General features: G+C 42.2%; 1 protein-coding gene across 2 annotated transcripts in view; it reads left to right on the top strand.

The window, feature by feature from the left end:
- The window catches only part of chd1l (chromodomain helicase DNA binding protein 1-like), a 28,708-nt gene extending 17,540 nt beyond the window's left edge, over positions 1 to 11,168 (top strand). For both annotated transcript variants that reach the window (XM_048252659.1, XM_048252658.1), the window contains exons 13-26: positions 1,514 to 1,628; positions 1,965 to 2,118; positions 2,364 to 2,541; positions 3,293 to 3,438; positions 4,532 to 4,581; positions 5,142 to 5,255; positions 6,004 to 6,212; positions 7,232 to 7,330; positions 7,436 to 7,506; positions 8,026 to 8,140; positions 8,369 to 8,477; positions 8,757 to 9,068; positions 10,294 to 10,375; positions 10,904 to 11,168. In XM_048252659.1, the coding sequence (XP_048108616.1) occupies positions 1,514 to 1,628; positions 1,965 to 2,118; positions 2,364 to 2,541; positions 3,293 to 3,438; positions 4,532 to 4,581; positions 5,142 to 5,255; positions 6,004 to 6,212; positions 7,232 to 7,330; positions 7,436 to 7,506; positions 8,026 to 8,140; positions 8,369 to 8,477; positions 8,757 to 9,068; positions 10,294 to 10,375; positions 10,904 to 11,026 (1,877 nt within the window). In that variant the 3' untranslated portion in view covers positions 11,027 to 11,168. The remainder of the gene's footprint in view (positions 1 to 1,513; positions 1,629 to 1,964; positions 2,119 to 2,363; positions 2,542 to 3,292; positions 3,439 to 4,531; positions 4,582 to 5,141; positions 5,256 to 6,003; positions 6,213 to 7,231; positions 7,331 to 7,435; positions 7,507 to 8,025; positions 8,141 to 8,368; positions 8,478 to 8,756; positions 9,069 to 10,293; positions 10,376 to 10,903) is intronic.
- Positions 11,169 to 13,121: the final 1,953 nt, after the last annotated feature.

Raw genomic sequence — 13,121 nt, 5'->3', positions numbered from 1 at the left:
CGATTGGCTGTTACGGGCGAACGGTTCAACGCAATCAATATACACAATGTTATTACATCAGACATATAGCTATAATAAGCAGTCACAGCAAGTTCCATGTACATGTAAAACAACCCATTATTGTTGAGCAGTGTTGGGCAAGTTACTTTTAAAAAGTAATTAGTTACAGTTACTAGTTACTTCTTCCAAAAAGTAACTAAATTACTTACTCAGTTACAAATTATAAAAGTAACTAGTTACTTCCAAAAGTAACTATTGCGTTACTTTCAAGTACATTTTTAAATGCTCAAATGTGACCCCACCTCCACCCCTCTAACGGAACTTAAAATACATGTGCATGTTCAATTATTTATGATAATGAGATACAATACATTACTAACAGAAACAATGTACACAAATCAAAACTATTTTAATGTTGCTGTGGGACAAAGTGAAACTAGCCTTCAATCAAATGCCATGTAGATATTATGTTTTTATAGTGGATCGATACAAATAACACAATAGATGTTTTGGAACTTTTGATATTTATTGAAATTACTTTTGAAAGTATATTGGCCGTCTATAAGCCTAGTTCGAAAATGTCTACATGGTAGGGCTACCCCTCCTCTGACCCTCTCCCTCTGACCGGTATTTTGGCAACTGTCCTTAATGAGACCGACTCAACCGTAGATAATGGCAGCATATCCTCCATACCTGGCTACCAGTTTGTTCAGTTTGGTCTAGGACAAAACGTGTGGTGGGGCCTTAAAAATCAAGCTTCAGCTGCTTAGGTTTTGTAGCACTGTCTCCTTCTCCTTTGGTGGTCACTAATATTGTGGAAGCATGCAACGTTGAAAGATGTTTGAGTAGCCTAAGTTTGTGTTACTTGACACCGATATGGGCACTTTTCCCCAGGGCATATTGTACATTTCATGATTACATTTGTTCCTTTAATTTCTTGGAGGGGAAAGTAATGGCTATACTTCGATTTACTTTGATTACTTTTGGATTATTTGGGCTCGCCATACCTGTCTCTCATTGACTGACTCGCTTGTGTTGTTCAATGTGTGTCCGACTGAGATGAGGTCTGACGTTAGCCAGGCTAAAATAAACCAGCAGGTTTATGGTAACGAAGTTTAACTTGTTTAGAAAAAACTAGACGTTTATTTCAGCTCAGTTTTATGTAGAACACAAACATGAAATATAGAATAGGCCTACCACATCTGTCAGATGTCCAAAAATAAAAGAAAATTGCGACAAGGTATCCTTGGTCTGTTGACGTAACATGATTTAACCATGCTCGCACTTGAAATTTATCGACATATTAGGTCCTTCAATTTGAGGATATTGGGCCTGGAAAGTCCTTGAAAGGTCCTTGAATTTGATCTTAACCAAGGTGTGGGAACCCTGTTTATTGACATAGTAATGCCTGGAGCCTGACTCGCTCCATTACACGTCAGCTATCAGGGCTGGGTATTAGAAACAGGCTGTATATTGAAGGCCCTCTCTCTATCTCGTTCTCTTTGTGCCACAGGTGGCGTGGGCATGAACCTCACGGCGGCGGATACTGTCATATTCGTTGACAGTGACTTCAACCCACAGAATGACCTCCAGGCTGCAGCTCGAGCCCACCGCATTGGCCAGACAAGGTTCGCACACACTTTCATACACACACAAACTGTCTCATATGGCCTCAGTAAAATTGTCAAATTCTTAATCGTTATAAAGCTCACTTAAGGCTTGGCCCAAAAGTTACAGTATAGTAGTTGGTTCTTGTTAATTGCAGTTGTGACTGTGTAAGTAAGGTAATTTTTTGTTGTGAAGGAAAAACAAAGAAATGTAAAAATCAAGACAACAGACTAACAGCATTAACAATATCAACAACAAACATTGATAAAAAGTTACCCTGTTAAAAGAACCACTTACTGTAGATGGATGTCCATTTAGTTTGGTATGGCATCCTATTTGGTTATTCTGCGGTCTAGGACGGTGAAGGTTATCCGGCTGGTGGGCCGGGACACGGTGGAGGAGATCATCTACAGGCGCGCAATCAGCAAGCTGCAGCTCACCAACACGGTCATCGAGGGCGGACGCTTCTCATTGCTCGACCAGGCCCAGTCTGCTGCCAATGGACTTCAGGTGTGTGTGTGTGTGTGTGTGTGCGTGTATGTGTGTGTGTGTGTGTGTGTGTGCGGGCCTTGTGGGTGTGTGAATACAGCAGGATTGTGTAAAATTCGAATTGCAATTCTTCTTCCTGTTTGCTACCTCAATTGAAATGCAAGTGAAATTCAAAAATTGAATTGGAATTTAAGAGCCAGTTTCAATCAAATTTTTCTCTTCCTGGATGACTCATTCCCTCTTTCTTTCCTCACTTGAGGCTGCAGCTGAGTGACATCCTGAAGTTTGGGGTGGATAAGCTTCTAGCGTCGGACGAGAGCTCGGTTCAGGACGTGGAACTGGGACTGATCCTAGGTCAGTCTCGCGACGGCCAGTGGCTCACAGAGGACGATCCCGTCCCCTCAACAGAGGACGAAGACACAGAATCAGACACGGATGGCCAGAGTAAGATCTGTCTGACTTGTAGACTCCTTGATCTCTTGTATTATTGGAGACTGTCACTTAGCCTGCGTTTACACTTGCAGGCCTTGATGTACGTTTCCGATTTTCTGCCTATATCTACATTTGAAAGTGGCCCATATCAGATAGACAGACAGCACTGTAAATGCACGAAATTTGCTTGCATTAGGGTATTTTAGTGGCTAGTTGTTTACGCAAGTTGAGAAGGACGGGATATCCAATCTGCCTATTTAGACTGCAGTCACATTGGCATATATCAGATTCATATCTGAATAATTTCCACATATGAATGAGGCCTGTATCTGATCTCAAAACATCCGAATGCATATTTTTCCATTTTAGATTGTCGTAGAGCACATCCGATCTGTGTCACATTTAACTGATGGTGTAAACGTAGCCTTAAAGACAGGAATTGTAGCTTGACATACCAGTAGCTTTACATCCAGTTTTGGCAGTTATCATACACATACATATCATATACATACATTTGAACTGCTGGCAACAACTGTCTTCCACCTGTCCGCTATTAATGACTGTTTAATTGATTGTACATGCTTGAGTCGAGCTTTTCAACTATGAAACAATCCCCTCCAAACACACAGTGAACAAGTGACTGTGAAGCTATTTCGGGGAGTCTTTTGTCTGGTCGTGTAATGGTTGTCCTCTGTCCTCCAGACCACATGTACTACTTTGAGTCTTTTGTCTGGTCGTGTAATGGTTGTCCTCTGTCCTCCAGACCACATGTACTACTTTGAGGGGAAGGACTACTCGCGGGACCCCAGCGCAGAGGACCAGGAGGCCTTCAGCTCGCTGCTGCAGGAACAACTAGACCAGCTGCAGGAGGCTGGCAGCGAGGGAAGAGCGTTGCGCGGTAACATTGGAGTAAGGACCCAAACATACACACACACACACACACACACACACACACACACAGGGTTCCCAGGGTCATTGAAAAGTCATGGAAAGGTTTTGAAAATGGGTGAGAACCCTTCTTGCACACATCAATAACACACATTGTGTGTAGAGACGTTAGGCGGGATTAACATAATGATTGCAAAGTTGGCAAAGTTGCAACGGTTTGGCTTGAATTCCCTGCTAGGCTACTTGAAATCAAAAGAGATGGATTTTGCTGTTGGCGAACAGCGTGACACGAGTTAAGCTTTTTTTAAGTTAGCAAAAGTTTGAACTAGCCAACTAGCTCCGCTGGTGGGAAAACGCATGGGACTCATTCTTGAATTTCTCCTTGGGGATCAATAAAGTATCTATCTATCTATCATAGCGCTGTCCTATTGTGTGTAGAGGGAATTTGCCCAAAGGACTATTGGCTCCCAACTCCCCTCCATCCACAACACATAAACGCTGTACAAACAAAGCCAAATCCATTGTCAAGGATGCCAGCCACCCAAACCATGGTCTTTTCACCCTACTTCCATCTGGCAGGCAATACAGCAGGCTCAGGTACAGCTTCTTTCCAGAGGCTGTAACACTGCTGAACAAAACTACACCTCCTGTCTGACAACCAACCAACTTGTAAAAGCGGCTGGGGCACCTTCTACGCTAATTTCGTCTGACTTGTCAGTCATGCTGGCTACAGCTAGATACTCCACGAGAAAGATTTTTACCTTGAGAAATATTGTGACCTTGTAGTATCACGAGATCTCGTCACACACACCGCTATACTGCACAAACCATCGGGTTGTCCTTCATTTTAAGCTTCGTTCAGTGCCTTAAAGTGTCATTTAGGTGTGCAAGTGTTTTGTTTGGATAACCCACATGAAATCTGTTGTGCATGGCGTGTGTGTGTGTGTCTATGTCTGTATACATGCCTAGGTTGTGCAAAAATGCTTATCTCTTTGTATATGTGCATATGTGTATGTTTATTTCTTGTTTGTATGGGCGTTGATTATGTTTATGTGTGTGTATTGTTTGCGTGCATGCATGTGAGTTACATGTGTGTGTGTGTGGTCTGCCGCAGGCGTCTCTTGCGGGGCCCCTGCGGAGCCCCCTGAAGCTGAAGCGACCCCTGAGCACAACCCGAACTCTATGTCTGTATACATGCCTAGGTTGTGCAAAAATGCTTATCTCTTTGTATATGTGCATATGTGTATGTTTATTTCTTGTTTGTATGGGCGTTGATTATGTTTATGTGTGTGTATTGTTTGCGTGCATGCATGTGAGTTACATGTGTGTGTGTGTGTCTATGTCTGTATACATGCCTAGGGTTGTGCAAAAATGCTTATCTCTTTGTATATGTGCATATGTGTATGCTTTCTATTTTGTTTGTATGGGCGCTGATTATGCGTTTATGTGTGTGTATTATTTATGCTGCATGCATGTGAGTTACAAGGTAAGGTTCATGTCTGTATACATGCCTAGGGTTGTGCAAAAATGCTTATCCTTTGTATATGTGCATATGTGTATGTTTATTTCTGTTTGTATGGGCGCTGATTATGTTTATGTGTGTGTATTGCTGTTGCATGTATGCAGTTACATGTGTGTGTGGTCTGCCTGTATACATGCCTAGGTTGTGCAAAAGGAGGCACTTGGGTCTCTTCAGGGAGGCCCCTGAAGCCCCTGAAGCTAGGGAGCACAGCCGAACTAGAGGAGCGGAGGCAGCGGAGGCAGGAGGCCACCGCCAAGAGGGCCAAGCTGATGGAGGACCGCCGCAAGAGGCAGGAGGAACAGAGGCAGCGCAAGAAGTGAGACGAGCCATAACCGCACCACACCGTCCCGCACCGCACCACATCACACAGTACCTTATCACACCAGACCACACCACACCACATCACACCACATCACACAGTACCTTATCACACCAGACCACACCACACCACATCACACAGTACCTTATCACACCAGACCACACCACACCACACCACACCACATCACATCACACAGTACCTTATCACACCAGACCACACCACATCACACCACACCACACCACATCACACAGTACCTTATCACACCAGACCACACCACACCACACCGTCCCGCACCACACAACACCACACCAGACCAGACCACATCACACCAGACCACACCGCACCACACCACACAGTACCTTATCACACCGCACCACACCACACCACATCACACCAGACCACACCACATCACACCAGACCACACCAGACCACACCAGACCACACCACATCACACCAGACCACACCCCACATCACACCAGACCACACCAGACCACACCACATCACACCAGACCACACCACATCATACCAGACCACATCACATCACACCGCACCACACCACACCAGACCACACTTGCAGGAGGAAGACCGAAGTGAACAGAAAACAGTCAGGAGTGAGAAGGAGGAAATAGCCTAAAATTATCTTAAACAAAAAAAAAATGTGGTGAAATGGTTCAAATGTAATGCGTTTGTACCGTTTGTTTATGTCTGTGCATTTGTTTGTGTGTGTGTGTCTGTGTGTGTGTAGGATGGCCTGGTGGGAAACATGCGGGTATACATCTACATGTTTGCCCGCTCTGGACTCAGAAGGCGAAGAGGAGGAGGAGGAGGATGAAGACGACGACGCTGCTAGTGGCTGCTCCACTGACTCTGAGCACATGGCCATCCGCTACGTGCTGGGGGACGTCACACACCCTAACGTGGCCCAGGAGGACGCCATCATAGTCCACTGCGTCGGTAGGCAGCACTGCACCTCTCACCACAGCCATGGACACAGACTGGGAGCCAATAGTCCTTTGTTTGCACACACACACCTTTTGACATGTGTAGCCCTACCAACCCCCCATTTCTATTTGGTCAAGTCATTTTATTTGTATAGCACATTTAAACAAACAACAGTTGACCCAAAGGTGCTTTACAGGTAGAGCAAGTTAGGCAGTTCAATATGCCTTGACAATACATAGACAAGTGTGCATGACTCCATGAATAAAGTTAGGCAATAACAGTGTTAAATGGAATAAAGTTAAATAAAATAAAATAGAATAAAACAGAAATTAAAAAAAATAAAATGTAAAGAGGTAAAACAAAGCAAAAAATATAAAGCTAAATGATAAGTACCCAAAGATGAGATATGAAGATATATATCCGGGTCATTTCCCGATCTCAACCCAGCTGTCTCTCTCCCACTCGCTTTCTGTCAGTCTCTTCACAAGCGTAAATGAGATCATCCAAAGAGGTGCGGCAGTGTGATTTAAAGCCTGCTGGGACATGAACACTTGACATCAATGAGAGATGCAGCTGCATAATCACCAGTCGTCACCTTAGGGGAAGTTGCACCGTTTAGGGGAAGAAAGACAGGGCTACAGCGGGCTTTTAAATCAGTAGTTTCTCTGTCAACGCAAATGTCCTGTAGAAAGGGCCCACTGCACATTACAGGCACATTTTGTATAAGCATCATTAGCAACTATTTTGACTTTCCCCAAGTGTGTGTAAGTAAGTAAGTGTGTGTGTGTGTGTGTGTGCATTTGTTTCAGTGTTCAGCGTTTCAGTGTGTTGAGGTGTGTGGGCTATGTATACATTTGTGTGTATGTCCATGATAAACTTCTTCCTGGCATATGCTGATGTACTATGTGCTGATTCTTTGCTCATGTGTTGATCTGTGTTGATCTCTGTCCGTGTGTGTACTGTATGTGTGTCTGCGCGTGTGCGTGCGTGCATGTGTGTGTGTATGTGCACGTGCTTATGCGTGTTTACAGATGACTCTGGTCGCTGGGGGCGAGGCGGCCTGTTCACTGCACTTGAGCTTCGGTCTGATGAGCCACGCAAGCAATACGAACTGGCTGGGGACATGAAAGGTGCCACATCCATACCATACCCCTGTTTATGCCCCCACTCATGAAACACCTGTACTAAACAGTTGCTAGTAGTTTCTTGTTGATCTAACAATATTCTTATTTTAGACTTGAAGCTGGGGCACGTACTCTTTTTCCCCATTGATGATAAGCAATCCAGACTGGATGGGAAAGACCATGTGAGTGAGCATCATTTTAAGGCATCAGAGCCTATATTGTTTCACTGAAGGATATGATGGAATGGAACTCAATGGAACGGAATCAAGTACAAGTTCAAGTAGTTTTATTGTCATGTACTTAAAAAAATAATTATAAGTAACGAAACTCTTAAGCTCAAGAGCCAGCTCAACTTAAAATAGTAAATTAAAAGCAGTAATTAAGAAGGTGTATTTTGTCTGTGTATGGGGGGGAGGGGGCTGATGAAAAGGGGAATGATGAAATGGTGTGTTGAATGATGTGTCTTGTCTTGGCACCAGGATGTCAGGAATGGAACTCAAATAAATTAAACATGTTGATATCGATCCTGATTTGCTTATGCTGTCAAGAAAGTGGGCCAGTATCTCACCAGAGTAATTCTTCACTGGACCTTTCGATCCTTCCTGATATGTCCTCAGCTGGCACCAGCTGAATCTCAGATCTTGTAACAGTGCCAACGGTGCTGTACCAATGACACCCACTTATTTGAGTTTTTCTTGCAGCTGGCGCTGATCGTGGCCCAGATGCGGGACAAGGCAAACAACCTCTCTGGCATCCAGCTCAGTGCCCTGGAAGAGGGCCTCAGGAAGATATCCAAGGTGGCCAAGGACAAAAGAGGTAAACTGGGTTCACATTCACAAAATCAGTAATGTCTGCCTATCTACAGTATCCATCTATCTATCTATAGATATGTATAGAAGAAGCATTTTGTATCACTTATTACTTGCCTGCATTTTATTTAGGCCAAAATTAAGTATCTTTCTGTATTCATCAGTATATCTCTGCCTTAAATTCACTACCATTAGAGACTGAAGTTAAGTATGTAGTGTCCATTGTCTCTTCCAGCAAGTGTCCACCTACCCCGCATCGGACACGCAACAAAGGCCTTCAACTGGTATGGCACCGAGAGGCTCATTCGGAAACACCTGGTCACAAGGGGCATCCCAACATCCATGTATCCATTTCAGCTGCATAAAGGCACACAAAGTCGGAATTTCTGGATAAAATATTAGCAAAAAAAGAAGAATATTAGCTAAAGAAAGCAGTTCTGCTGCACAGCGCTCACAACGATTGAAAAAGTGATTTTTCTCCATATCACAAAGAGAAGACAAGTGTTCAAGTGTTGGGTTCAATAGCGGGTGTCTGTTTGGGAATAAAGGGTTAATAATTGTGGATAAGTATAGAGCTAAATAAGTAGTACTGTTGCCTGTCATTAGTCCTTAATCCTGTCTAGATACTACTATCGCAGGGCTTCCAGCTCGACACCGTCCACATCTGCACATCGACCAGCCGGCGACCAGAGCGTCTCCCCACCAGCCCAAACAGCACTCCTGTCTCCGCCTGACTCTCCGGCATCGCCTGCCTCCCAGCGTTCCTCGAGTCCCGGGGGAGCAGCTAGGGGAGACGGTTCTGTAGAGCCGGCCGGGTCCGGTCACAGCACGGCTACGACCACGTTCAGCCTGTCTGATTTCATGAGCGGCGTTCGCGTCTTCTTCTACAACATGGCGGCATCAGACAAGAAGAGGCTGTCCCGCCACCTCATTGCATATCCTTTCAGGTGTTTAGTGCAATTAATTACCGTATATACAATTATTCGAGTTGCAAAATCAACAATAACTTGTTACTTTGATCTCCCAAAAGGTTATGGTAACTGTAGTGCTTTGTTTTGAGATGGTAATGTCCTCAGTGGTTAACACTGAGTATGCTGAATCACTCACACTTGGAGTGTTGGATGTAATTGCTTATTTGTAAATGGTAAAACTATACAAGTAAGAACAGGACTTATTGGTACTAGCAACAACTATTTTCTACATCACTTTATAGGAACGCCACATATTTCTGCCCGTCCCCTATTTCCGCTCTCTTACGTTTATGTGTCACTTAATATTAATTTCTATACAAACCAAGACGGCGGATTCCTAAAAAAACGCAAGCACCCTCACCATAAATGTATCTGAATTAGCTATGTACCAAAAATTACATTTTACCGTGACTCGAAGAGCTGTAAACAGTGTTGTAAGGCTGCGTGTAGAAATCCGCTTGGAGCTCCAGTGGAATTTTGATTGGCGACGAGAATTCTTGGTCTAACCGTTCATGTGCCGTGTGAAAGGGCGGAAATAGGCACCCACCAGCCCAGAACTAAACTCTGAGCATGGTAAACAAAATCAGATATTTCAGGCAGTAAAAGCCCTGGTAAGAACCAAACCAGATTTGGTTCAAATTTACACACCTGAAAAATGTAAGGTTCATTTATCAAATGTTATTTTGAAGTATTAAAAACCATTATTGTTTTAGAATTTTCGAACGAAAGGGGCGGTAGTTGGTGCTTTTACGATAGGTGTGTTTCGTTGAACTTCCTTGAAAGGTGTTTTTGTTATTGATCCGAATCCATGTAGTTTTGGCAAAGGTCATTGAAGGTAGATTTTTACATGAAGGGCTCTGCATCACCTGAATCATGATGATGATAATGAATATGACATAATGACATATGAATAATGACATTATCATGTCATTATAATGTAATAATTATAATGATAATAATGACATTATCAGTTCAGACATGAACTCGCATGACATGCAAATTCACATTTCTAAAATGTTCTGGTCCTTGATTATGATTGGCTGAATAGTGTTTGATGCCGTTGTAAAATTCAACACATACATACATGTGTTATACATACATTATTGCTTAAGTCTGTCATACTTACATTGTGAATGTGTTGAGTTTTTAGAGTTAAACAAGAGCTGGTTTGCCTTAACCATAATTGCACCTATGACGGTGACGAAGAGGACATCATGAGTTCACACGTCACTCATATCGTGGCAGAGGTGGATAATCCCGCATACACACAGGTAGGCTTATAATAATATATTATATAATAATAATAATGTGTGTGTGTGTGTGTATATATATATATATATATATATATATATATGTGTATATATATGTATGTGTGTGTTGAAGCATTTACAAATGACCCTACTTCCTTAAAGCAGCCTTGGCTTTTTAGAAAATAGGTTGCCTTTATTGGGTAGTTGGCAGACAGTTCTCACAGATTTTCATCTGAGACCTGACATTATCAAAGTAAATCTATGTGGGCCTAACATGATGCCAACCAAATACTTGTGTGTATGGCAACAATAGTGTTTTGACTAATGCTACACTATGATTTTAATAAAATAGCTCTTTACATGATGATGATGAGGTTATCAGATCAAATGTATTCCTGCTCCTTGTTACCGAGCATGCAATTTCTTAAGGCTTGGGTACACGTTGGAATTAGCCGCTTGGCCCCTGACCAGATTGACCTGGAGCTGCTCCTGCATGGACATTGCTCCTCCTAAATGTGACATTGATGTGTTGTGTGTGTCTGCACTCAGGAGCTGCGGGAGCTTGTACGCCACTACCCCCAGGCTGTAGCTGTGAACAAAACGTGGCTAGAGTCCTGCTTTTCCAAACAGAAGAAAGTCAGCAGCTCATCATTCCTGCACAAGCTGCAATGATCAATGACACCTGTACTGTAACGGCCACCACCTTATTTATTTCGGTCTGAAGGAAAATATTGCCACGGATGAACATAAGGAAAATATTGCCACGGTTTGGCTTCCAATGTAATGGAAATAAAATTATACTTGTATTTAATAACATCTTAGTCATTGTAAATGTTTCACAGTCTGTATTGTCATACATTTTATCTGTATATTTAAAGTATACCATAGTAGTGTAACTGGGGGATATTTCTCACATGACATATAATCTGTATAAAGTATGTACACCATTTACACAGAGAACAAATGAAGATAGAAAAAGAGTGTAGGATCATTTAGCTGTGTACAGAATGAAGATTTGATAATATGATTCTGTTTTTTTCTACTGTGTAAACTAAGGCATTGCAGCAGTATGGCGAAAGACATATTTGTACTCAACATAGGCTCTTAATTTATTTTCCTTATTGAGATAAGTAAAAATACTCTCACAAAAATGAACAAAAAAGAAATCCCTTCAGGGTCTGAACAGCAGACCTAACAAGTCTGAAAAATAATTTTGGTTCTCACTTTCAGAGTACCCAAACACCTTGTGGAAATAAACAAAGATTTTTTTAGATTTTTTCTTTATTCTCTATGATCCCTTATTTTTAAAAACACCAATTTGACTTGTCTTATGCAAATCTTTATTTTTTATTTTCCACCCTGATCATGGGCAAACAATGAAACTACAGGTACTCAAATATACAGTGTTAGGGCTGGTTCAATTTCATGTTCAAATATGTCTTATTGAAAATAGCAATGTTGTTGACCTGGGCCCACTTCCCCGAAAGCATCTTAAGCCTAAGAGCGTCGTAAAGTCCCTCTTACGAACGTCTTAAGATTTGCCGACTGTTTCCCGAAACCATCGTAGCTTAAGAGCATCGTGAAAACACTCATAGATCTACGAGTGCTCCAGAGTACTCGTTACCGGCTATAAGAGCGTCTTAACAGTACTTCTCACTGAGGTCACCAACAGGACATACAGAGGAATTAAAACTTAGAATACATAATCCAATTTTACGTTCCCATTCTTTATTGTGTTTACCTGTGATGAATCAGATTTTAGCGTGCAAAATAGCCTACATTTAATGGTCATAATAATGTGATGAAAAGCGGACAAAAATGCAATCAAGTTATGAAACGAGACGTTGCCAGAATAGTTTGACATTATCTTTGCCAAGTGAATATTTTATTAGGCCTATGAGGTAAAAAGCAGAGAAAGCAACATGTGGTTTAGTCTGTAGCCTACTGCATCAAAATCTAAGCCTACACATTTCCTCTCTTTCTTACTCGACTTCTTTCTTATCTTCAAACGTGTTCTTAAGTGGCACCGCGAAAAATTATTGCATGGTGCAACAATCTAATCTTAAAATAATTACAATTATTTATGTCTCTGTGTGGTATATAACCTACTTGGGATGCTTATATGCAGATGTCAAAGTGTTTCTATTTTCGTATTGATGTGAATTTAATGTGTAGATCCGAAGTTTAAATGGTAGGCCTATTCACCCCTTGCAAGTGACGTCACGTTTTGTTCGCGCCACAGCAAAATAGCCTAGTGGACGGCAAGAACACGAATCAAATCAATGGGTTGTAATGGGACATATCCCACAGCTAGGAGATTATAGTGAGATTTAACCGTAGTAATGCCCTTCCACGACTGTTGGCTTATTGTTTGAAATACAACAACATCCCGTGTTCTTGCATAGATATATTTTGGTTTGTTTTCTTTGTGTTTCGGGAGTATTTCAACCACAATTGCATGCTTATCTCCTCAGTGTATGAAGCACAGCAGCGGTTGCTATAGCAACCATAGACTCTGAACAGGACGGCAGATAGCACTTAGGCAAAGTCTTTGGCAAGATCTGAATGTAAACAGATAATACCGTTCAAGTTTTTTTTTAATTTCCTATTTCTTTCAATTCTTTAACTTAAGACATGTAAGAAGTAAGTTTATTCGCTGGGCAACGTACAAACTGACGAGTTACATTAGCCCTAGCACTATGAGCTACGATAAACGTTATCGTAACTCCCCCTATTTCCACCGGTCCCGTATTTCCACCGTCTTGCG

The sequence above is a fragment of the Alosa alosa genome, chromosome 9 (genome assembly GCF_017589495.1).
Source record: "Alosa alosa isolate M-15738 ecotype Scorff River chromosome 9, AALO_Geno_1.1, whole genome shotgun sequence".
NCBI classification, from domain to species: domain Eukaryota; kingdom Metazoa; phylum Chordata; class Actinopteri; order Clupeiformes; family Clupeidae; genus Alosa; species Alosa alosa.
Note: the sequence above shows the minus strand (reverse complement) of the source record. Positions and strands in the feature narration are given on the sequence as shown.